This window comes from Periplaneta americana, chromosome 2, assembly GCF_040183065.1.
Source record: "Periplaneta americana isolate PAMFEO1 chromosome 2, P.americana_PAMFEO1_priV1, whole genome shotgun sequence".
NCBI classification, from domain to species: Eukaryota; Metazoa; Arthropoda; class Insecta; order Blattodea; family Blattidae; genus Periplaneta; species Periplaneta americana.
Window position 1 is genome coordinate 63,400,751 of NC_091118.1, and position 25,683 is coordinate 63,426,433.

General features: G+C 34.5%; 2 protein-coding genes across 16 annotated transcripts in view; one reads left to right on the forward strand and one right to left on the reverse strand.

Moving 5' to 3' along the window:
* The window catches only part of LOC138694295 (zinc finger protein 70-like), a 249,443-nt gene that overhangs the window by 86,340 nt on the left and 137,420 nt on the right, over window positions 1–25,683 (forward strand). For 2 of the 5 annotated variants that reach the window (XM_069817869.1, XM_069817871.1), the window contains exon 6: window positions 6,838–6,902. The exons of 2 other annotated variants lie outside the window; for them this stretch is intronic. In XM_069817869.1, the coding sequence (XP_069673970.1) occupies window positions 6,838–6,853 (16 nt within the window). In that variant the 3' untranslated portion in view covers window positions 6,854–6,902. Of the gene's footprint in view, window positions 1–6,837; window positions 6,903–21,255; window positions 22,132–25,683 lie in introns of those variants that run through there. One more of the 5 variants, XM_069817870.1, reaches the window with a different exon arrangement.
* Window positions 1–25,683, reverse strand: part of LOC138694293 (ankyrin-1-like) — a 99,510-nt gene that overhangs the window by 29,186 nt on the left and 44,641 nt on the right. For 2 of the 11 annotated variants that reach the window (XM_069817840.1, XM_069817834.1), the window contains exon 1: window positions 1,484–1,857. The exons of 4 other annotated variants lie outside the window; for them this stretch is intronic. The gene's annotated coding sequence lies outside the window, so the exon portion shown is untranslated. Of the gene's footprint in view, window positions 1–870; window positions 944–1,483; window positions 1,887–22,124; window positions 22,144–25,683 lie in introns of those variants that run through there. 5 more of the 11 variants (XR_011330884.1, XR_011330885.1, XM_069817844.1 and 2 more) reach the window with 5 other exon arrangements.

The following is a 25,683-nucleotide window of genomic DNA, read 5'->3' on the forward strand; positions in this document are numbered from 1 at the left end:
ACAAGATCAATTCCACATAGCAACACTCATCAATAGCTCTAAATAATCCATAATTTAGCTCGAACTTAATTAAATTTTTTTAACCTATCAGTATTATATAATTATATTTAAATTAAAATTATAGTACAGCAACGCTACGAAAATTCTATAAATTTGATATTAATTTGGTTATTTTACTTTAGATTTTAATTCTGTAACAATGATTTTTTAATTTATAACCTTATTATCACCTGAAGATGCCTTGTAAAATATAAAACTGTAACTTAACGGGAAAACAAGCGTCATAAAATAGCCCAAATAAAAAAAATGTATTATCCAGTTCTTGTAATTAAGTTCTCTATCGTTATATTATTTTGGAGTCTTGTGAATTAGGCTTAAAAAAAACCCTTCTATCGGACATCACAATTATTTCATCATACTGGGTGTCATTGTTAACTTCTAGTAAGTTACATATAAATTCGGGTTCTAGAAGGACATGTCAAGGGTCTCGAAGTCTCATATTTCTATGACTGAAGCAACGACACGAGTAAGTTATTCCTTCTCCTATTTGATACAAGACGTTACGGTTACCTAATATCCAATATTCATATTAATTCCGAAATATAGCTGGGAAATAGGCCTCTTAAAGAATAATTACAGATAAGATATTGTTGAATTAAACTGAAAAAATTTCCAAATGCTCAAAATTCCCTTCTTGACACAATTTATTCCCTTTCCCCTCAAAGTACTAGCACAGTAATATGCATTAGACTGTGGTACTAGTTTTTCCCGGAATATGGAAAATTTCCCTCCACTTGACATCACTTTAGTAGGCATACGATTTGATACGAACTATGGCAACGCTGAGTGCTTCATTCCTTTACGACTTACGTGACTCCTGGGTGATACGTGGCTGACGAGAAAGACAGGCGACGTCATAGTCTTAGTCGTAACACTCATAACATGGTCAACATTGAACAAGTTTATATGTAAATGCACGTTTAACAGCAATTGCTTTGTTTTTTTTTTTTAGAATTTTGAACATGTATTTATATTAGGCGATTGTCAATATAGCCATGACTAGACCATGATAATCACGTGATTCCAATTCATGCCGAAGCCTCATGTGACTGAACAAGGACGAACCTCCACATGTGAACGTTCGCCCACGCACTACGCAGTGACAATCACAGCCTTATTCATTACTCACTTTTTTTTTAGTTATAAACTAGCGGTAATATAAGTTTCAAATTAGAAGAAAAAGAATGGCAGATTAAAAATGTGTAATGTTATTTGAAGATGTGAGAAAATGTCTTAATGAGCTTTCTATCCCTCTTCGCGATGCAACTTTGAAGAAACGTTTGCAGACTTTCATTGTAAAATAATTTAATAAGTAGGATATTTTAATGACACTGAAATAAAACAGTATGTCACAAATTACTTATTCTTCACAACCCAATCACCGTGAAAGCCTAGAATCTCACAAGAATATCTAAGTACTCACCACTTACATCCTTGCGATGTGCAGTTCCTTTCACCTTCATCAGAGCCATTATGTACTTCCCCTCAACAGTCAACACCTATCACGAAAATTATTTTGATGTCATGTGTTCAGTGCTCGGTCGCGACATGCGAATTGCTTATTCAAGTACATAAAACAGAAAGACAAATTCCATAAAGTATAATTTTAAAATCAAAACAGATGACTTCAAACATGATACATAGACAGCGGAGTAAATCGCAGACTGTGCTTGAGAGAGGGACGTTCGGGAAGGGAGAGGCTGAGATGGTGCGTGGCCGTGTGGGATACAGTGAGAGTCCTGAGAGAGATGCGAAAGCGGTCGGTGTGGCTCAAGGCCTCGATGGGGAGCACTGGAGAGAAAGAGAGACCGACCGCTAGAACGAATGAATCGGAAGCCCACAGACATCGCATATGAGTTTTATAATCGGTATGACGTCACGTCACAAGTTCGAGAATAATATAGGCAGCAGTTTGGTAATGGTAAATATGCCTACTAAATAAAGAGAAAATTGAATACGTATGGCACGATGGCTACAGCACTTAGATCGTTCTTTGGTTTGCAATAATTAGTTTACAAAATGTTTGATAGGGTTCTAATCACAGATAATAGTTTATAGTATAAGAGAGTAAAATTGGATTTTTATTCTTAGGAAGTTTAGCGCCTGAAGCGAAGCCGAGGGTGATAATTTCCACGAGGGCATAAACTCTATTTACTCTTGTGTGCTATACAATATTTTATCCATTACTGGTATCTAAATTAAATTTAAAAATTTTCTTTGTAATGTGTTGTTTATAAAGAAGTTATAAATAAATGAATGTATGGATTATATGGTTGCTAATGTGTTGGTTGTTATGGACAAAGCTTTTAATTCAAAGCAGTGAATTAAAAACTTTTAATTCAGTGCTGTGAATAAAGCCATTGTTTAGGTTGCTAAAGACGATGAAACAAAGACCAGTTTGTCTACTAACATTGGAAAAATAGGTCCTTATTTGAAACTTTTGTAATGCAAAAGTTTGCCTTTATAGTTACATAAAATGGAAAACACGTTCCTGTGTTATTTCATCCATGACCATAACAAAAAGCATACGTTTACTAAATACTTTTGCGTGTGTAAAGTAGGCTTTTATTCAACATTATTTTATTCCACTAGTGAAATAAAGACTTTACCTCACAGTTCATTAGTATTTTCCTAATACCCGGGCACACATGTATATTTTTCCATTCAACTATTACTGAAGAAAGAATCTACTTCTTTATTACCATTTCTTATATCTCCATACATTTAATCTCCTCTTCCTTTCTCTATTACTATTACGTCGTAATTTGTTCATTACATACATATCTAAAATGTATTTTTTTTTTTAATCTTGTAATAATTTACTTTTTCGGATGCGAGGAGACTTGAAGCTGCGAAGTTGAATATATAGAATTCAATAACAACAAGTCGTAGACAACTGAGCTAAACAGACACGATGATTAATTACGTTTCAGTATTCCTCTTAAGTTTACAGAAGTAAAATGTGAAATTATTTTAATCACATTAGTTCCGTGAACGCTTTCAAATAATCCCTGAAACTTCAAAAAGATGAAAACGCACGTTTAAAATGAAAAAAAAAATGTAGATTAAAATTATAATTTGTTATTTATCCAACGCCTTAGATACCATTCTTCACTATTCATGGCCGCCTACATCATGACCTGCCTTGTACACGTATCGATTATAAAATCCATGCCATGATATCTGACGCCTCGTGCTTAAATCTTTCCACTCGCGCAATAAAGATACACTTACCTCACAAGTACCATAAATAACTATTACTTTGCAACGTCATGAATCATACAGAATAAAATTTTTCACTGATATGTCTGATTAATAGACCTAATTGAATTTATAGATTTAATTTATTCTAATTTTCGACAAATAACGAACGACGTAGATAATATTGTATATAGCTCTTACAAAAGTAGCTTCATTAACTCGTGGATCTGATCGTTCGGTAATGAAGCCCCACTTTTGTACGTCGTTATATAATATAGCGTACTATTAGATATCAGTTGTGGATAAAAAATAGTTGATTCCCAGGCTTACCGCATAAACGCACATTTTTTATTAATGTACCATACATTCAATATTCAGTCATTCCTTCATTGCATACACATTGTTCTATTCTGAAGGAATCTACGCAAGTGAAGTACTTAGGAATTGTTATTGACCAGCATTTAAGGTGGGATAATCATATTATGTATAGTGGGTCAAGCGCCATTTACTAAAACCGTAGAAAACAAGGGTTAAAATGAAGTTATTACCATAATTCAATGGAAACATATAGCAAGTAATATAAAGTATACACATTAAAACTAAATGATATGTCAGTCTTAATTGAACTATGGTATTCACTTAACTTTAAACCTTGCTTTCTCTGTTTTATTAAATGACGCTTGGCCCCCTATGGCTCTGAACCCCTCATTTCTTCTTTATGTAACAGACTTCGTAAAACAATTTATAAGTTTGTAATTCTTCGCTCTTACATCCCTACAAATAACCTGCGATTAGTTTATTTAGGTTTGGTTCAATCTTTTACCCAGTATGGTAATCGAATGGGGAGAAGCAACAAAATTTACACTTTCTCCGCTGATATTGCTTCAAGAGCGGATAATTAAAATTTTCTTAAACAAGTCGATTTATTAGCCAACAAATTTGATTTGTTCCTATTTTAATGTTTTCGAAATTGAACAAATATATAAATATACATTATTAAAATACAGTGGAATCCCTTCGTTGTTAAAAAATTGGGGGTAAAAACTATTAGCCAATCAAAGGTCATTTAATACATTTGTATGTACCCTGTGTACTACGTTATTGCTCTTATGGCCCGCCCCTACCGAGCAATGAACTCACTGTCCCGTAGACAGAGGACGGGGTGTAAGCAACCGGGTGAGTACAAACACTATTTATGTTTCAATACTATGTAGCTATTACTAAGCATGATGTACTTGTCTTTAAGCGTTGGAGGGACCACACAGCAGATTTCCTACACGTTTCAACTTACTTTTTGTCTGAGTAAATGTGTTATGAAAGGGTATCAATCTAAATTACTTAAAAATTTTTTTGTCGTTAATGTTGAAACAATTATTTTATTCAGAGGAGTTACCACTGTAATTATTTACTCTTATATTTGTATGTGTTATTAAAAAATCTTCTCCTTACATTTGTATGAGTATATATTTAGATGTTGAAATAATTCTTATTTAAGTTTGTATTTTCATGTATAAGTGAAAATGAATTTCTTTCTTCATCTTTACTGTATCTTTTGATGTCAACGTCGAACATGAGCATAGCGATCGCCGTATCAGTAACGTATTGAGTGGTGTTCCTGTTGTAGGTGGAGTCACCTAGCTTTCCAGATTAAAAGTTTCCATAACAGAAGATTCCAACGGAGGGACTCCACTGTATTATCATAAAAATCGTCAGAAATATTACGAAGAACATGTTTATCATACCAGAAGAAATTTGACATGTCCTTTACCTGAACCTAAATGTTACACAATCACTGGAATATGTTAAATCATAGCCAGAGTTACGGGCCAAGGTTATACACTCTATTTGGATAATCAATTCTGACCTAGCTTATTTTGAGCTTAAGAAATTAAAAAAAAAAATGAAACAAATTATTTAGTATTCATGTCCTAATTTTCGTTTTCTTAATTTCAGTATACAGTACTATTTATCTATTTATTCATTCCAACTTATATTCTGTTCTTGACTTGATTGCCTACTATTATCTTCATATTTATCCCTGTTTTGTAACAATTTTATCGTATTGGTTTTGTAATTTTATTGGATCTTTGTTATGTTCCATTTAGTACAAAATATTTATAGGAGCCGCCCCCCGAACACGAGCTTACTCAAACGGGTGTGCACTACGTGCGTAATATGTATTTATTTTGTATTGTATGTAGCAATAAATACTAAATACCTTTATATTTTAAATTCATGAGTAATTTCCTCCGATTTTCTTGCCCATACTTTGACGGATGGACTATCTAATTGTCTAATCTTAACAATGTCACATTGTTTATCAGTCTACCTCTATTAAACTTGAGCTAGCTATCTACGTAAAGATTAATTTTTGGTCCTGCAGAATTTATCTGTTATGGTAACAATTGTAATTAAAGAAGAAAAATTTACTCCGGCACCGGGGATCGAATGCAGGTCCTTGGTTCTATGAGCTACGCCGAAGTTCAATGTCGACCACCAAGTCACTCAATTGAGTGCTCTCCTTGTATAATGGCAGTTGACTCAATATATGTCAACATAGGCCTACATGTCGAACTTGGAGTAAGGCCACAAAGGGAAAAACACTAGACGAGAGGGATTCGATCCGGTGCTGTGGATTGAACTTCGGCGTAGCACAATGGTTAGAGCGCTTGGTACTTTGTTAGAACCAAGGATCCGGGTTCGATCCCCGGCACCGAAGCAAATTTTTCTCATCTAATTACAATTGAGGCAGCTAAGCAGGCAGGAGTTATCATAGAGATGAGGCGCTAATAGAAATACGTACATTTAGGCCTCTTCAGACGAGGCCGCTAGTGCTGTTAGTGGCGTTGCGAACGGGCGTTTGAAGCTCTGCGTGCTGCTTAATACACTAAACTAAATTTTTGTAGAGAATTTTTCAGTCTTTCAGTGAACATGGACATAGAGGGAGATATAGGCTACTTTTGGCAACTTTTATCATACGAAGAAAGAGTGGATGTAAAAGTAGAAGAGTCTGGGTCCATGCATTGGTTTTGGAAAGACAGAATAGATTACTATTTCACATTTTATTTGATGATTTACATCAGGACTATAAAAAGTTTTTTTTCGTCTTTTCGCATGTTTAACAAATCATTTCAAGAGCTTCTTGCGGGAATTACCAGTGAAATTCGAGAGAAAAAGACACGCAGTATATAGCCGTGGCGGTGTAAGAAATTGGTGGCCAACAGTCGTTCGGTAGCAGGGCCACGAACGCGTCACTAAAATAGTGGCGTGGCTGTACACCTACAATTTAATTCTTGGCATTGCGACGAGAAGCGCCAATTTCAGTGGCCGCCAGCGACAAAGTCAGTCACTTATTGCGTCTGCAACACCACTATTCTGTGACTGGTTGTGTCCAAAGGCCTCCATTTATATCCATTATTCACAAGCGGCAGCTCTTCTAAAAGTGGCCTCGTCTGAAGGGGCTCTTATAGAACGTTTATTATTTTATGTTTTTTTTTGTGTTACCTTTATAAGTTATTTTCAACCCTGTATCACTGACTATAGTCCAAGTTGATTTTAATTGAGTGATTCGTCTAGTTTGCAGATGGCGTAGTGGGGGAAACTGGACATTCGCTGACAACAACCAGAATCACTCAGAGCGAGTAAGTAACTGATTGCATAGATCATAATATAGAACACATAGTTCATACAGTTAGCAATGATAATGATAATAAACTGGCCCATATGTAAAAAATAAAATTTATTTCCTCATGAGAACTGAAACCATCAGTCATTCCGTAACTCTGATCAAGGCAGGTGTACTCATACGATACAGAAGTGATATTTTGCAGATTGACCATGTGAATTTTTGTTATTTTCACATGATTCTATTTTTGCTTAGAATTTAAATGATTTAATTTCGAGTATACGGCAGGATGTTGTTAAGACTTCAAGGCGTAATGTCTTTCATCCACCAAGTTTTAGGTCTTCCAAGTCCAGTGTTGCCATACCTACTGATTTTTATGTCAAAAGTCTGAATTTCTCCTGCCTTTTTGGCATGCTGCAGTGACCTAGTTCTATGCCCGGATTTTCAACTCATTACTTTAGTACACATAGGCCTATATTATGTCATCATGTCTTATTTTTGCATCTTATACACAAGTCAATGCTTTCATTTGTCTCCCTGCTCATATTGCGTCGCCACAATGATGCTTACAAGAAGCAAGGAGTCTGCTCTCGCCTGGAGTCCAGCGGCGGATTATTATATCAGCACACAGCAGATAAAGACCAGTTTTATACACATGGCTCACAGTTATGGGTCTCTCCAATCCACTCGATAGTCTAAACATAATTACAGAACGATAGAGAACGAATGTTTGAAACCTTACCACGAAAGGATGCAAACCCTCTTCCTCACTCACTCACTCACTCACACACACACACACACACACACACACACACACACATACACACACACACACACACACACGTATATAATCTTCATGCAACGTAAGCATGTGATAACTGTCGTCAATTTGCAAAAGTAGACATTTCGGAAATAAAGTGTTGGAAAATCGCAAAACTATAAGTTAAATTAAAATGTTCATATATTTTTTTTCTAATTAGATCACTATGGATACATACATTCAGGATCCATGAAAATTTTAATATTTTAAGTTTATGATTTATTGTAGCGATTTTCCAACACTTTGTTATTTTGGACGTATCCCCTTTTGCAAATCGACGACAGAATTAAGTTATTTCAATATTGTTTTGAGGACTCGGGGAACAGAGGAGGAACGAAACTTATTCAGTATAATGAAGTTTGTTTCCGATTGTGTGCACGTGAAACAGTGAGAGAGTGAAATATAGGTAATGGCATTTTTGTTTTACATATCTTGCACAGTGATCTTTTAAAATGAGTGAAAGTGTCCCAGAAAGAAAGAAAAAAAAGTAAATACTCCCAGAATATTATAAATTATAGTGGGAAAATGGTGAACAGTTTAAAGAATAGTCATGTAAAAGCAAGAAAGGGGATAATTTTTCGTCTGTTATAGTCGCAGCTAATGCAGTACTGTATTTAATATCACCTTTAAAATAAATCTTTCGTGAATACATGAAAAATTCCAGATTTAATGCGAAACATTATCAATAAGACATTACTGTGTAAAAACAAAATTGCATGACTTTGATACGTACGCTGAGTAGAAATAACAGTAATTATATTTAGCAAAATTGTTCCATTTCATTGGTTAGGGAAGTGCTATATAGTAATACAACAGTATCATCTTTCTTACAGTACACTGTTTTGTAATTAATATCATAGTACAAAGAGGAAATTCATGTTTAGTTAATCTACTGTAATCTCCTGTTTTTTTTTTCGATGATTTTATCCTGATTTTCGTGAGTAGGTCGTGGCAACACTGCTTCCAACATTTCTTCTTTCTATAGCTGTTTGGGAAATTCTTTTTGTGTTCGTACCAGTTGTGTTTCTGTTATTGTATCACTCATTTTAAACTAAAATATGCTTTTTATTCTTTATTTTTGCTTCTCTGGTGGTCTAAGAAGCTACTAACTCCATTTAGAAATTTCATTCCCCTGATCTTTTTTATATCTGAGCAACTTAGGCCAGGGACACACGAGCGTTTAGATGACGGACGTTGCAACGAACGCTCGAATTAACTCACGTTGACAATTAATAATATAGGGAAGTTCTACACAGAAAAGTTTCCGGTTTTCTTGTTAGGAGAAACCTCTTTTCGGAAAGTACTGAAGCTGTAAGTTCCTGGGGTACTAGGTAATTTTTTTTTTATTGAATTGCCTTGTTGCAGAAGTCCCTATCTCAAAACTTCATATCACCAAAAGCTGGTAGTATATGAACAGATCATAGTCTCCTGCAGTTTTTTTTAGAACAAAAATAATTAATTAACCTTAAAAGTTCCATAAAATATCCTCCTAATAGTTGATATGAAATTTTATTTCGAAAACTGTTTTTAATTCTGTCACATACGGACTTTTATAACTGAGCAACTCATTGGCTTTCACATTTTAAATTCTGCTTATGCATGACTAGTTGTATTTCATTTTTGTTTCAAGAGCAAAGAATATAATGGATTAACGAAGTTATTAGAGTCACGAAACAAAGTGATATTTTAATAATAATAAAAATATAAGCGTAAGATCTATATCCACAAGCGACTCATAAGCCGTTAAGAGCTGCCATCTAATGGCAATTTCTTCCTATTCATGTTACTTGTTTGATCTTTGTATTTAAACAGGCATATAAAGTGCCACCAATTACAAAAAAAAAATCTTTGTATGAGCAGGCAGTATAAATAGGCATCGGATGAGTGGATGCGTTCGAGCAGGCGGTGCCAAAAACTGACCGAATTTGACTCACGAGGAAGGCAGTCGCGCACAGCCTCGCACCATTGCACAGTGGGACGGAATGCGATTCTAGCCGGAACAAAATCTAATATTGATAAATTCCTTTCGAATCGTTGAAAATAGCTAGATAAAGGTAAATTATTACGATATTTGCTGAAATATTTGTATGAGAATTGTTTTTTTAGTATAGAATACCTATTTGTTAAAAATCATATAATAATAGAAATTGCATACAACTAATGCTAATAAAAAATTAAAGTAAACATAAATTATTTCACAGACTATGAAAATAAAAGTAATATATGAAGGGTTCAGGGCCATAGTGGGTCAACCGCCATTTATTAAAAACGGAGAAAGCAAGGGTTAAAGTTAAGTGAATACCATACTTTAATGAAGATTGACATATAATTCAGTTTTAATGTGTATACTGTATATTACTTGCTATATGTTTCCATTGAATTATGTTAATAACTTCATTTTAACCCTTGTTTTCTACGGTTTTAGTAAATGGCGCTCGGCCCACTGTAGTTCTGAATCCTTCATATGTAGTACATTTTATGACTCATATTTAGAAATCTGAAGCGTCTGTTGTAGTGTCGGACCCGCCAGCGCTAGTGTCGACCTCATCTTGGGGTTGTAGATGAGCAGTCCTGGTGTTGGCACTCGCAGATAGTACTTGTAGCAGTTTAATTATCTCCACTGACAGTTTTGATGTTCTTGGACTTGGATGTCGATTCATCTGGGATATGATGGGATCAGAAGATACTAATAACATGTGTAGGACATCATCTAGTAAATCTTTCTGTCTTACCAGCGTATAGATTATTATCAGGGAAAGGATTTATATGTAAATACATATTTACTTATAAAGCTAATATAATTTATATTTTGCATTATCTTTATGTTTCACAATGTGTAGGGTTGAAAAATCCTACTTTTATTTTCCATATTTTTCCATATTTTAGAGTTTAGTACATATTTTCGTTAATTTCCATATATTTTCCATATTTCATATAAAACAGTCCATATTATATTAGGTTTAACAATAAAACAAAACAAAATTCCATTAACTTTTAAAAATACATTTCAACAATAGAGATTTAAACACATGTTCAGTAATCCCTTTAACATCAGAGTTATTTGAAAATTAGCAGTCCTATCAACAATGGGAAAGTAAGTTACAAAACTGTATTAATTTAATTTAAAATTTTTAACAGACTTCAGTTGTGCAGCTCAACAGTTAAATGCCAGTCAGAGTACACATAGGTTCAGTTTTGTAAATCATACTATAAAGACGGTAAATATGCCAAAAGTACGTCATTCAGTCAATTTAAAATCAAAACTAACAAGTTACATTTCAGAATTTAAAGAAGATGGTTTATCAACTGACAATAAAATATTATTTTGTAATTTGTGTCAGTGTGCAGTATCATCTACACAAAAGTTCCTGGTGCAACAACACATTACAACTAGTAAACATCAGGCCAACAAACAACTAAATTCCAAGCAGAGACAATTGTTTTTAACACAACCAACAACATCGAATGTAAGATCTGAGTTTAACATCGACCTGTGCCGTTCTCTCATCTCTGCTGATATTCCTCTCTACAAACTAAAGAATAAGGTCTTCAGGGAATTCCTTGAAAAATATACTCAACATACAATCCCGGATGAGTCAACACTTAGGAAGACGTATGCTCCATCCATCTACGATGAGACAATACAGAAGATAAGAGATGAAATTAAAGATAGTTCAATTTGGGTTTCCATTGATGAGACTCCCGACAAAGAAGGTAGACTTGTTGGTAATGTAGTTATCGGTTTGTTAAGTGAACAATATTCTGAACGAATTCTTTTACATTGTGATGTTCTAGAAAAGTGCAATAACAAAACTATAGTTAAACTGTTCAACGAAGCTATGGGTATCCTGTGGCCAAAGGGTATTATGTACGATAATGTGTTATTCTTTATTAGCGATGCTGCCCCTTATATGGTCAAAGCTGGACAAGCATTATCTGTTGTATATCCTAAATTGACTCATTTTACTTGTGTGGCGCATGCATTTCATCGTGTGGCAGAAGTGGTCAGAGACAATTTCCCTAAAGTAGATTTGTTGATTTCATCAGTGAAAAAAGTATTTCTCAAAGCTCCCAGTAGAGTTAACGTGTTGAAAGAAATGTACCCTGAAATTCCATTGCCACCAAAGCCAATTTTAACTAGATGGGGTACATGGCTAGAAGCAGTTGAATATTATGCCGAACATATAGACTCTATTAACAATGTTCTCCTTGCATTGGACTCTGAAGATGCAGTCTCAATTGATACTGCGAAAACAGTTACCTGTGACATAAGTGTGAAGAATGACTTAGCTCACATTCAGCATACATTTTCATGCATCATAAAAACGCTCAAAAGTCTCCAAAATAGGCACCTTTCACTATCTGAAAGTTTTGAAATTATAAATAGTACTGTGGAACAACTGAATCGTGGTAGAGGTAAAGTTGCAGATGCAGTAAGAGCTAAGGTGGACACTGTACTTTCAAAAAACCCTGGATATGAAGAACTACAAAAGGTTGTTGCTGTGATGAGTGGTGAATCAACAGTGAAGATTAACTTGGACTTATCCCCAGCAGAAATTGTGAAATTGAATTATGTACCAGTTACTTCTTGTGACGTCGAACGCTCTTTTAGTCAGTATAAATCTATCCTCAGAGACAATAGAAGAAGATTCACTTTTCAGCACTTGAAAGAAATGTTTGTAACCTATTGTTATGGTAACAGACAATAAAAATTGTGTTTTGTTGAAACTACATTGGAAGATAAGGTACGTCCATTATATTTTTTGTTTAGTTTGATTAAAATGTACCAATATTTAACGTACATAGTCATTTTTTTATAATTTTAAGTCCATATTTAATTCCATATTTTGGTAAAAATCCATATTTAATTCCATATTTTGGTAAAAATAACTACATATATATTTACATATTTCATATATTTTTAGTCCATATAAATCCGTTCCCTGATTATTATACAGTATGGACACTTCGCGTCGGTACCTTTGATGTAGTAGGACTGATTTCAATTACCTTCTAACCAGTTTGAGCGTGAGATTCTGCTTTCTCCCTGGAGTTGGCACTGACATCACACCAGCTACCAGTCGACACAGCGGAAATATAACACATACAATTATTACATCTAGGTACATTATGTACTCAAATGAAATAAATTTGATGGATGAAATAATAAATCCGTCATTAACTGTAATGTCTAGACTTCCTTTATAATGAGAATTGAGACGTTGACCCCATCAACAATTAAAATAAGTAATGATTTGATAGCGCTGAAAATGGAAAAACAAAACTTCCATGAGAAATAAAACCATATACCTGTATTATACTGTATATAAATATTAAACGAATTTGATACATAATTTTATAATGTATTATATTATTTTATAATATAATTTATTATACATAAAATATAAAAAAAAAATATTATTACAACTAGTTTGTCACTGAGAAATAAGGAAAAGCTGTGAATTTATTTGAAGCAAAGCATTACTGGATTATGCAATAAGGTATAGGCATCCAACAAACAAAACTCAGTGCGCAGAAACCAGCGGGCTTGACTGTTTCGCGCACATGACGTATGCTCCCTTTTCCAGCATGCTCTCAAGCCTACTTAAGGGGGGTAAGAGGGGTATAGCATGCGCGGCGCGAGGAGTTCGAGCTGAGTTTTGTTTGTAGGATACCTATAGGCGATGTTTGGATCTTGTTTCTCAACTCTATACTTAATTATTACCTTAGCGTGTGCTCGATTACACTAACCTCTAGCGCTTGAAAGTGGAACTAAACGCCGGCGAACAGAGAAACAAAACACAGGAAAATTCGCTCAGTGTCCATTCTTTGTATTCCCTCTTCACTGATCTTACCTCTTGAGAATCTTCAGATAACATCCCAATAGGAAGTATCGCAGTTTCTGCAATCTTTCCTCCATGTATCTATTTTATGCACGCTGCATGGCATGTAGTACCATAGATATAATTGTACATATAAATGGGCTGTATCATTGGTGTACTTCTCAAACACCTCAGTACATATTGAATATCCACATGAAATGGTGCATAAAATTACAGAAAATCTGTGAATGAGGTCCTCACTAATGCCCGTAATATTGGCTGTGATTTGTGAGTTTTAGAAAAACTGACGTGCAGTATTGCCATCATTTGATGTCCCAGGGCCACCAGGTTTCGGCTTGTCAATAAGCCTTAACTGAGAGCGAAATCTAGAAATAATCTCTTCTTTTCTAGCTGCAAAAATATCTTTGTTGTTGCCTCTGACCTGCCACTACTTAATTTGCAGTCTATAAGAAATATGCAAGAGACATTCCATAAATTTTATATAGGCATGAAGAGGTGATAAACCGAATCTGTAATTTGATGGATCACCGGGACAAACACGTGAAAGATCTAGATTGTTCATATCTTTCGGTATTAGTCACAAACATAGGACTTCTGCATTGATTGTTCAGTTAATATAGTGCATATTTTTCCGTCAACCATTGTCATTTTAAGTATAGGGGTAACATTTAATTCATGTTCATTTACTGTTATTTTGATAGGAACAAGGGAATTTATCTGCTGTTCAATTGCCGTAACTTCCCCAATTGTCACCTCCGGTGTTTCTTTAGCCATTCATCATTTTATAGGTCTGAAAACCTTGAAGAAAAAGGCCTCGGATCTTGCCACACAATTTTATTCTTTCTTATTGCCAATAGAGGATGCATAAAGCTGCAATGGAACTAACGATATTAAAAACATGTCTGCATCTAAATTCTAAATGAAACTCCTCAAGTTAAATATCTCGGAATAATAATCGACCAACATTTACGTTGGAATAAACATGTTCTTTTTCTGTGCAATAGATTAAGAAAAATTATTCACTATTATGTCATCCTACGAAATTACTTGACTGTCCATACTTTACGACTGATTTATCTTGCATTAGTACAAGCTATATTACAATACGGCATTATAGGATGGGGTAGTGTTTATAGTACCTCCCTCATGCCAATAACTCTGCTACAGAAAAGAATAATAAAAATATGCCTTAATAAACCTCTTGATTATCCTTCAGAGCTGCTGTATTCAGAATTTAAAATATTTGACTTCCATCAAATTCATAACAATGTATTACTGAATTTCATGCATAAAAACCGAAACATATTTTTTTAGTTGGTTATTTAACGACGCTGTATCAACTACGAGGTTATTTAGCGTCGGTGAGATTGATGATAGCGAGATGGGAATTTGCGAGATGAGGCAGAGGATTCGCCATAGACTACCTGGCATTCACCTTACGGTTGTGGAAAACCTCGGAAAAAACCCAACCAGATAATTAGCCTAAGCGGGGATCGAATCCGCGCCCGAGCTTATCTTCAGATCGGCAGGCAAGCACCTTAATCGACTGAGCCACGCCGGTGGCTCCGAAACATTTAATTTTTATTCACATAAATATAAGACCAGAAGATCAGTCAACATATGTTTGACAGTTCCTAAATGTACTACAACTGTAGCACACTGTATAATCACAGTAACAACTTCTGTCCAAGGCTTTATAACATGATAATACATAAATTCCCAAACATACAATTTGCTAATGCTCCTTATTTCAAAAAATTTATTAAAAATTGCTGTTAACAGAAAATTTAAAGTTCAATTATTGTGATATGTGTTTTTTCTTCTTTTTTTCTTTTATTTCTTTTTACTCTGTTATTCAGTAAAATGTCTTAACATTCACTTATGTGGAATGCCCCCAGAGCACGAGTATGTAACTTAGCCTACTTTTTCAGGGGGTGCTAGAGAGTTCTTATATATAAAAAAATCAATATGTATCTTTGTTCTGGCAATAAAGTATTTTTATTATTATTATTATTATTATTATTATTATTATTATTATTATTATTATTATTATTATTATTATTATTATCTAACGGGTTTTTTCTTCATGAAATTCTACGAAGCGTTGTTTGTATGTGCTGTGACTGCTATTTCCATCGCAACTCCATTTAATAATGGCGTAAATTTCTTCTTACCCTGACAAATTTTCTCCTAAAACTTCCTTTTGAAATACTGCTAGACGCTCAATTGAAGGGCTTAGAGCCAAAGGCGACTAACCCACAATTACTAAATGAGTGAAGAAGGGTTGAAATTAAGAGGATCCTAACAAAAAAATTATTGGTATCACAATTTATTTTAATTGGCCTACATTGAATAAATACAAAAATATAGCATGAATCTATAACAACAATGTATAGTTTTGAAAACAGGCTTAATAATGAACAATACAAAATTGTGGGTTGGTCGCCTTTGGCTCTGAGCCCTTCATTTGTAGTTTTCAAAATAACTTGAAATTTAATTTCTGCAGAACATTCCGGAATAATTGTTGAATTTTCAGGTGGATAACATTCTGCCTTCTTCCCTTTTATGATCTGATAAGACGGATATATTTCTAAGTTTGGCACCTTTCCGAATGTTAAGATATTGATGCTTTATTAGGGTTTTCAATAACTAATGCTAAAGCCTTCTCACCTGAAAACCGTCTAATTGTACGGGATGAGTGAAAAGCCTGTTTTATTTTAGTTGCTCTCTTTGAAGTGGTTTCTGTCATCTCCTTCCGTATTCCTGCAGCATTTCTCTTACTAGATACTTGTAGAGAATATTTTGCTGCAAAAACTAATTCCTGTTGTAGGTGCCTGTCAACTAATGATTGAATTTTTTTTTTTTTTTCGATCTGTATATTCCTCGAAATGTTTCTTTGGCCTTCCCCTCCCATAACTTGTTGATGGTTGATGAAGGTCAAATTTGTTGGACTCTTTCATCACTGCATGTGGTAGATTTAAATTAACATCTAGCCAAGAACAATGTTTTTAAGAAAATAATCCGTTTTACGGTAGCACTGCATCCAACGTGTTAAAATTACTGCGAATATTTTTCAAAAAATTACGAATACACTTCTCACTATTAGAATCACATGTTTCAATACATAATTTATTCAAAACGTATCTATATAGTTAATCTAAGTCGCCACTTTTATTATCAAGTATTGGAAATAGATCACTGCGCGAAATCAGTTGTAGCGGTTCCGAGTCTGAAAAAAATTAACCACATGCAGAGCGGTCAGTAGGAGCAAATGAAACTAGGTTAGTATTAAAGTGCATACTTAAAGCTACATTCTGACATAAAAATAAATGTGACCCTCCTATTATGTCAGTGTTTACTTTCAGAAACAGTATAAAAATGGCATTTGCCGCCCTTAAGTTAACATGCCGTTTCTATAAATTAAAAGTTATTATTAACATAAAACTTATATAATAATTATCTATCAACCTTGTTCTTCATTTTACATTTCAGAAGCACAAAATGCTTCACTAATAGATCACTGAAAACAAGCTTGCTTCTTACACTATCACAACGTGACTGAGCGATAAAACTGGTTACAGAGGGGAATCCCCGTCAACATCATTGTGTGATGTCCTTATGTTTAGTGTCAAAGCTTCTCTCTCACAGATAATACATATTTTCTCTCTGTCTCTCATTCCCATGCACGAAACAAAACCCATTACAATATTCAAAATTCTATTTTTTTTTCTCCTTTTTTGGTTTCCCATCTGTTTACTCGCATTTTGCTCCAACAGGATTGGCAATACTGATAACCAGGGAACGGATTTATATGGACTAAAAATATATGAAATATGTAAATATATATGTAGTTATTTTTACCAAAATATGGAATTAAATATGGATTTTTACCAAAATATGGAATTAAATATGGACTTAAAATTATAAAAAAATGACTATGTACGTTAAATATTGGTACATTTTAATCAAACTAAACAAAAAATATAATGGACGTACCTTATCTTCCAATGTAGTTTCAACAAAACACAATTTTTATTGTCTGTTACCATAACAATAGGTTACAAACATTTCTTTCAAGTGCTGAAAAGTGAATCTTCTTCTATTGTCTCTGAGGATAGATTTATACTGACTAAAAGAGCGTTCGACGTCACAAGAAGTAACTGGTACATAATTCAATTTCACAATGTCTGCTGGGGATAAGTCCAAGTTAATCTTCACTGTTGATTCACCACTCATCACAGCAACAACCTTTTGTAGTTCTTCATATCCAGGGTTTTTTGAAAGTACAGTGTCCACCTTAGCTCTTACTGCATCTGCAACTTTACCTCTACCACGATTCAGTTGTTCCACAGTACTATTTATAATTTCAAAACTTTCAGATAGTGAAAGGTGCCTATTTTGGAGACTTTTGAGCGTTTTTATGATGCATGAAAATGTATGCTGAATGTGAGCTAAGTCATTCTTCACACTTATGTCACAGGTAACTGTTTTCGCAGTATCAATTGAGACTGCATCTTCAGAGTCCAATGCAAGGAGAACATTGTTAATAGAGTCTATATGTTCGGCATAATATTCAACTGCTTCTAGCCATGTACCCCATCTAGTTAAAATTGGCTTTGGTGGCAATGGAATTTCAGGGTACATTTCTTTCAACACGTTAACTCTACTGGGAGCTTTGAGAAATACTTTTTTCACTGATGAAATCAACAAATCTACTTTAGGGAAATTGTCTCTGACCACTTCTGCCACACGATGAAATGCATGCGCCACACAAGTAAAATGAGTCAATTTAGGATATACAACAGATAATGCTTGTCCAGCTTTGACCATATAAGGGGCAGCATCGCTAATAAAGAATAACACATTATCGTACATAATACCCTTTGGCCACAGGATACCCATAGCTTCGTTGAACAGTTTAACTATAGTTTTGTTATTGCACTTTTCTAGAACATCACAATGTAAAAGAATTCGTTCAGAATATTGTTCACTTAACAAACCGATAACTACATTACCAACAAGTCTACCTTCTTTGTCGGGAGTCTCATCAATGGAAACCCAAATTGAACTATCTTTAATTTCATCTCTTATCTTCTGTATTGTCTCATCGTAGATGGATGGAGCATACGTCTTCCTAAGTGTTGACTCATCCGGGATTGTATGTTGAGTATATTTTTCAAGGAATTCCCTGAAGACCTTATTCTTTAGTTTGTAGAGAGGAATATCAGCAGAGATGAGAGAACGGCACAGGTCGATGTTAAACTCAGATCTTACATTCGATGTTGTTGGTTGTGTTAAAAACAATTGTCTCTGCTTGGAATTTAGTTGTTTGTTGGCCTGATGTTTACTAGTTGTAAAGTGTTGTTGCACCAGGAACTTTTGTGTAGATGATACTGCACACTGACACAAATTACAAAATAATATTTTATTGTCAGTTGATAAACCATCTTCTTTAAATTCTGAAATGTAACTTGTTAGTTTTGATTTTAAATTGACTGAATGACGTACTTTTGGCATATTTACCGTCTTTATAGTATGATTTACAAAACTGAACCTATGTGTACTCTGACTGGCATTTAACTGTTGAGCTGCACAACTGAAGTCTGTTAAAAATTTTAAATTAAATTAATACAGTTTTGTAACTTACTTTCCCATTGTTGATAGGACTGCTAATTTTCAAATAACTCTGATGTTAAAGGGATTACTGAACATGTGTTTAAATCTCTATTGTTGAAATGTATTTTTAAAAGTTAATGGAATTTTGTTTTGTTTTATTGTTAAACCTAATATAATATGGACTGTTTTATATGAAATATGGAAAATATATGGAAATTAACGAAAATATGTACTAAACTCTAAAATATGGAAAATAAAAGTAGGATTTTTCAACCCTACACATTGTGAAACATAAAGATAATGCAAAATATAAATTATATTAGCTTTATAAGTAAATATGTATTTACATATAAATCCTTTCCCTGTAAATGAATAACGGGGAAACAAAGGATTATGGTACATATGTTCATATGAACTTTTTTCCTTCTTTTGGTATAAGGAACCCATGCCTGAAGTTTGTACACGTATTTTTGATACACCCTGTATCATATATATATATATATATATATATATATATATATATATATCCTATATAATGATGAGCCGTAAGTGACGTCTTTGCTTTCAGGCGATTAGTCTTTGAGATATTTCAAACGAAAAAGTTTAATATAATTGTGCTTTTTTTTTCTTTCCGAGGAAACAGTTGTTTTAAGTGAAACATTTTATATCGTGTTTTTGGAAAACCATTGTTTTCTTTCTCAATATGGTCAATTAATTTAAAAGAGGTATGCTTTGTGGTAAAGAATGATTGAAAGAATTTCAGTTTTGTCCTTTAAATTTGTAGAAATTTGATTCGAACAAATGTAACATTGACAAATTCCTTTGCGGAACGAAAGATTACATTTTTCGGATCAAATTTCTACACAATTAAAGAACAAAACTATTTTTTTTTCAATCATTTGTTACCATACTACACTGCTTTCTTAAATTGACTGAGCATATTGGAGAGTCTAACAATGGCTTTCCCAAAACACGCTATGAAATATTTCATGTAAAACAATTTTTATCTCGGAAAGGAAGCAAAAAACGAGCTAAAGTGTACTATCGTTTCTGTTTGAAATATCTCGAAAGATAACCTCCTGAAATTATTGACGTTACTTACAGTTCACGCTGTGTGTGCTTACGTGCGTGCGACACAAAACTTCTCTCATAATATTTATATAATGTAAAGTACTATAACCGACTGCAGTAGAAATATAAAATGACGCGAGACTTATGCCAAAAAAAATTGTGGCTCTCGAGACATAAGAAAACACATATGCTTAATTATATAAACGTAACAGCTGCATTTCTCGGAATTATTGGTTCATAGTGGTGGTGTAGAAAAAAAAATTAGAGCATTTGAGATTAGAGTTGCAGCCATTGCGAATAATTCAAATACGAAATGCAAAAAGAAAGGGTGGGGGAGAAAGTAATGGAAAATGTTCTTCCTTGGTTAGACAAGTGAAACGAAGTTCACAACAGCATTTTCCATGGGAAACTAAGGGTAAGAAAGAAGGTAGATCTTCGCCACACAACAGAGGCTTTAATTCTTCTTGCGAAACTTTTATGAAGTGAAATGATTTTTAAAGTATTTTTTTATGTCAAGTGAAACATCTAGAGACACGTTTCTGGCGATACAGACATACAATGTCTTTGTTATACAAATACCAGGATATGAAAAGACTGAAATGTATTAGTATTTTCAAATTGAAATGCTCAAATTTTTGTGAGCTTAAAATAGAATAATTTATCCGCAGGACAGTGGAAATTACCTCATTACTTACATAATTAATTAAATGCTACTCTGGAATGTGGGTTGGAGTTTTCATTCTTCATTATGATGATATTGAGGTAGAGAATAATAATATAATTTTTTTTCCTCGCTGTTATTTATACTCGCTTTAACTTCTTTGGTCATATCGCGAGTTAATCTTTGGTTGAAATCCGAAGACCTGTGTACTATTGTTGCGACTGGTTCTATTGTTGTGAACTAGATGGCAACTGTATATATAGGGCCTATATATATATATATATATATATATATATATATATATTACTGATTTGTTATGAATATGATTACGGTGATGAATGAGGCCGGTGATTTTCAGGGATGTTGTGGCCCGAATTTCCTGGCATTTGCTTTACGGTTGAGGAAAAACCCTGGAATACCTCACCCAGGAAATTCAACCCGACCGGGAATCGAACCTGGGCCGTCTGCTTAAGAGACCAGCATGCTGACCCCTACACCACACAGGTGGTCAATGTAATGTTGTTAATGTACATTGCAGCGTAAGTGTTGCGTTAAAGGGGTAACCTGTAGGCATATTTTACACTATGATCAGCCATCATAATATGTAGTGACAGAGTGCAATTAAGTTACTATATTTAAGAATAATGGACAGAGAAGGACTGATGTGCCCCGTACAGTTCATAACCAATGTAACTGTACTTGCATGCAAAGTATTATAATGTTTAATTTGGAATAAATGTGAGGGCGACTTCATTAATGCAACAAATCAAAGGCGTCTCCTATGAACAGTAAAACTTTAACATTGTGAATATGTTGATAATAGTGGTGACTGTACACTGTGATTGCGGACAACGCAAGCTTTCGTTCTTCCTCTTCCAAAAGTCAAAGTTCCCACAGACCCCAACGACTATAGACCAATCAGTATCTTGCCAGCCATATCAAAAGCACTGGAAAGAATTGTACACAGACAAATTACTAACTACATGAACGAACACAAACTATTCGACAAGTATCAGTCAGGTTTCAGAGCTGGACACAACACAAGCACTGCTCTACTTAAAGTGACTGAAGACATTCGTGAAGCAATCGACTCTAATAAAGTAACAATATTAACACTTCTTGATCTTAGCAAAGCTTTTAACTTTGTAAATTTTGACCTGCTCACTCATAAATTGAGAAATCTGCATTTGTCAGAGACTGCTGTGAGTTGGTTCGAATTCTACTTACGGGAAAGACAACAATGTGTTGTATCCGAGAATAGAAGCTCTTCCTGGCTTAACCTAACATCAGGTATACCACAGGGTTCGGTACTCGGACCATTGTTGTTCTACAATGCATATATCTTTCAGTTCTTCAGTAAAAAATCTTGGCATTCACATGGATAATAATCTCAACTGGGACATGCAAATCACAGAAACCTGCAGAAAAGTATATTCTATTATCAATGTGCTAAAAAGGATAAATGTTCATCTTCCCTCTTGCTTAAAAAAGTCCCTTGTGCAGACGCTTGTATTTCCCTATTTTGACTATGCTGACATTTTACTGACTGACCTTTCCAGGGACAACAAAAGAAACTTCAACGTGCTCATAACTTGTGTGTACGTTTTGTAAGCAATTTTCGTAAATATGATCATATTACCCCATCCCTGGAAACAATAAGTTGGCTCAAACTAGATAAGAAAATAAATTTACATTCACTTCTCCTTCTCTTCGAAATTTTGAACTCTTCTATTCCTTCGTACCTGTCGTCTCGCTTCACTTACCTTTCTTCCCACAACAATCTGAACACACGCTCTCGCCATGAAACAATACTAACAATACCATCCCATCGCACCTCCTCATACTCATCCTCTTTCACAATAGCCCTGCCAAGACTCTGGAATTCGTTACCTGCTAGCATCAGGGACTGTCGAAATAAAACTCAATTCAAACGTAAACTTACTAGGCACTTGGTCAGTAATTGAGACTCGTTCAGACATAGTTTCTTGTAAATAGTTCTCTTAATCTATCACAAAATATTTCAATATCAGGTAATGTCATTAGCTCATTACTATAGAATTTTGTTATTGTAGGTTTCATTGTAATTCAGTAAATACAAAAATATTCTTTGTTCTTAACTTCTATGATAAAATGTCTAGCTTTCATTAATCAGGTAATCTTGTCGTACTTTAATTTTTATTGTAATTGTAACTGTAAATTTAATGTTAATTGTAATTTTATTGTTCATATTATAGTTGTAATCCCCTGGTAGAGGGGTAGAGAAGGCCTGACGGCCTTATCTCTACCGGGTTAAATAAATAAATACTAATACTAATACTAATTTCACATATACACTGCTCAAAATAGTAATATACGTTACAAGAGCGGTATGTTGACGTTTTCATGGTCGAGGAAAAGATTGAAAAAGCGAAACGTAGTTGAGCTTTTTTAATTTCCGAGAACATGAAAACAAACATACCGCTCGTGTATCGTACATTATTTTGTACGAATATCGTTTATTACATACCTGAAAGACGAATTTCTAATTAGTTGCAATGAAATCTCCATGTTTGTTTCTGTTTAATGGCGGCAACTTCGGAAAACCAAAATATATTTCTTCAACAGTGTTGCTATAAAATGTTTTCTGTGTTTACTATACTCCAGCAGGCCGTGATATACGTCTGTCTTTTTTTCCCCCAGTATATGAATGCGAACTTACAACAAACGGTAAGGTTATGTAATGATTTATTTTTCATTTTAATATTTTAACAATATTATTTATATAACATATTGCAGTAATAACATCCGCATCTGGAATCTTGTTGATTTTTTCACGGCTTCCTTAATGTTATTTGTATCAGGAATGCAATAAGTTTCGTGGAGTAGTAGACTTTACTTAATTTTTGCAAATATTTAAAAACAATAATTACATTGCAATTTAGGTGAAATTGCAGTGGTAAGTTTCCAATTTATAATTATTACTATGTTAAACGTCTCTAAAAATAATATGTTAAAAGCCTAAAGCAGTAAAATGAATGTCGCGCTTAAGCGGTAAGAAGAGGGAAATTGTTACGTTGGGAATACTGAATTTGGTATTTCACACTTACCGCGTATTGGTTCTGTGCGGAAAACAAGCAAATACGCACGATCTCACACAAAATTCTTTGGGACAAGTACATTATTTGTTTCAGTTTATTATTCATAGCAGTTAAATGTATATTACCTTATGTAAGAAGTAAATTACCTTGACTAATAAACAAATAAAGTAAATTTAATGATTATTCTTATTGTTTATGTTGAAAATCAAACAATAACTCAAATCCTGTATGTTGATGAGTAAAATGTCGGAAACATAAAAAAAAAAAACAAATTGAATAATTCCATACCAATTGAAATGAATTCAGTTCCTATTAACGAGTAAGACCTCGTGCATTTAATACTACTTGGCATTGCCTTGACATGCTTGAAATCAGATGTTCAATGTTTTCTTGCAGACAATTATCCCAACCCTGAATTAGAGCAGTTTGGAAGTCTCCAACGTTCTCTGTATCCTCCATACGTGGTATTAAAGCCCTTTGGATTTTACCGTATGCGTGCTCTATGGAATTAAGATCCAGGGACTGAGTAGGCCAAGGCAGTAGAGAAATCTCTTCTTGCTGAAACCATTCACAGACCGCACGAGCAGTATGAGCACGAGCATTGTCATGCGTAAGAATGAAACGTTCTCCTAAGGCATAAGAAAATGGTCTCACGATTGGTTGCAGAACAGAATTTAAGTACACATGAATCATTGTCCCTTCCAGGAAAACGAGGCGTGTTCTTCTGTCCGTCATTACCCCTACACACACCATGACCGAACCACCTCCGTATCTATGGACTTCCTGAACATGAAGTCTTTTTACTGACTCACGTTCACGTCAAACTCTGATACGCGTTCCATCGGGGTGAAAGCAGAATCTACATTCATGAGAAAACATAACATGGGCCCATTCTTCATAACCGCAATTGAATGTTCTTGTGCCCATGTTAGGCGCGTTGCCCGTTTGTTTCTCCGAAAAGCTGGTACTCTGAGAGGGCGTCGAGAGAAGAGTAAATGTTTCACTTAAATGCCATCGACCTGGCCCGGGATCGAACCTGCAACCTGAGGCATAGAAGGTCAACTCTATACCAACTACGCCAACCAGACCGAGAATATTGGTGATTCTGAACAAAAAAAAATTTCTATGAACGTATGCCCTGTTCCTAACAGAATCTGCATACAGCTGTTTGAAAATCACAGGCGTCAGTCTCATATCCTTCAACACCACTTATATGCAGACACAGCCGAAACGACATTAAGTTGTAGTAGGATCAGTGAAACGTATGCTGGGCGTTGAACCGATCGCGGTGGAGTCATTTCTTGGCCATCGAGGTCACCTGATATTACTGCATTGGGTTACTGTGCGTGGACTTGACTTAAGAGCGAAGTCTACAAGCGCAATGTGGAAACGTCTCGCATTTTACATGCTTGTGCTCAAGTAAAGGATGTCCGAATCAGCTCAGATCAGCAACACAGCAGCTGCAAAGTGCATTGAAATAGATAGTGGACTTCTTGAACATATAAAGAAAATACACAATTAAACAGAACATAAGGTAACAATGTTTTAATATACTATCACCTGCACTTTTCATGTTCGTCATTGTTTCCGTTAGTTTTCACCGAAACCGTTAAGAACATGATATATATATATTCGTATAAACTCTACCGCTGGTCTACGATACCAGAGATGAAATAATTACATAGTTCTGGAACTGCTTCTACAAAAAT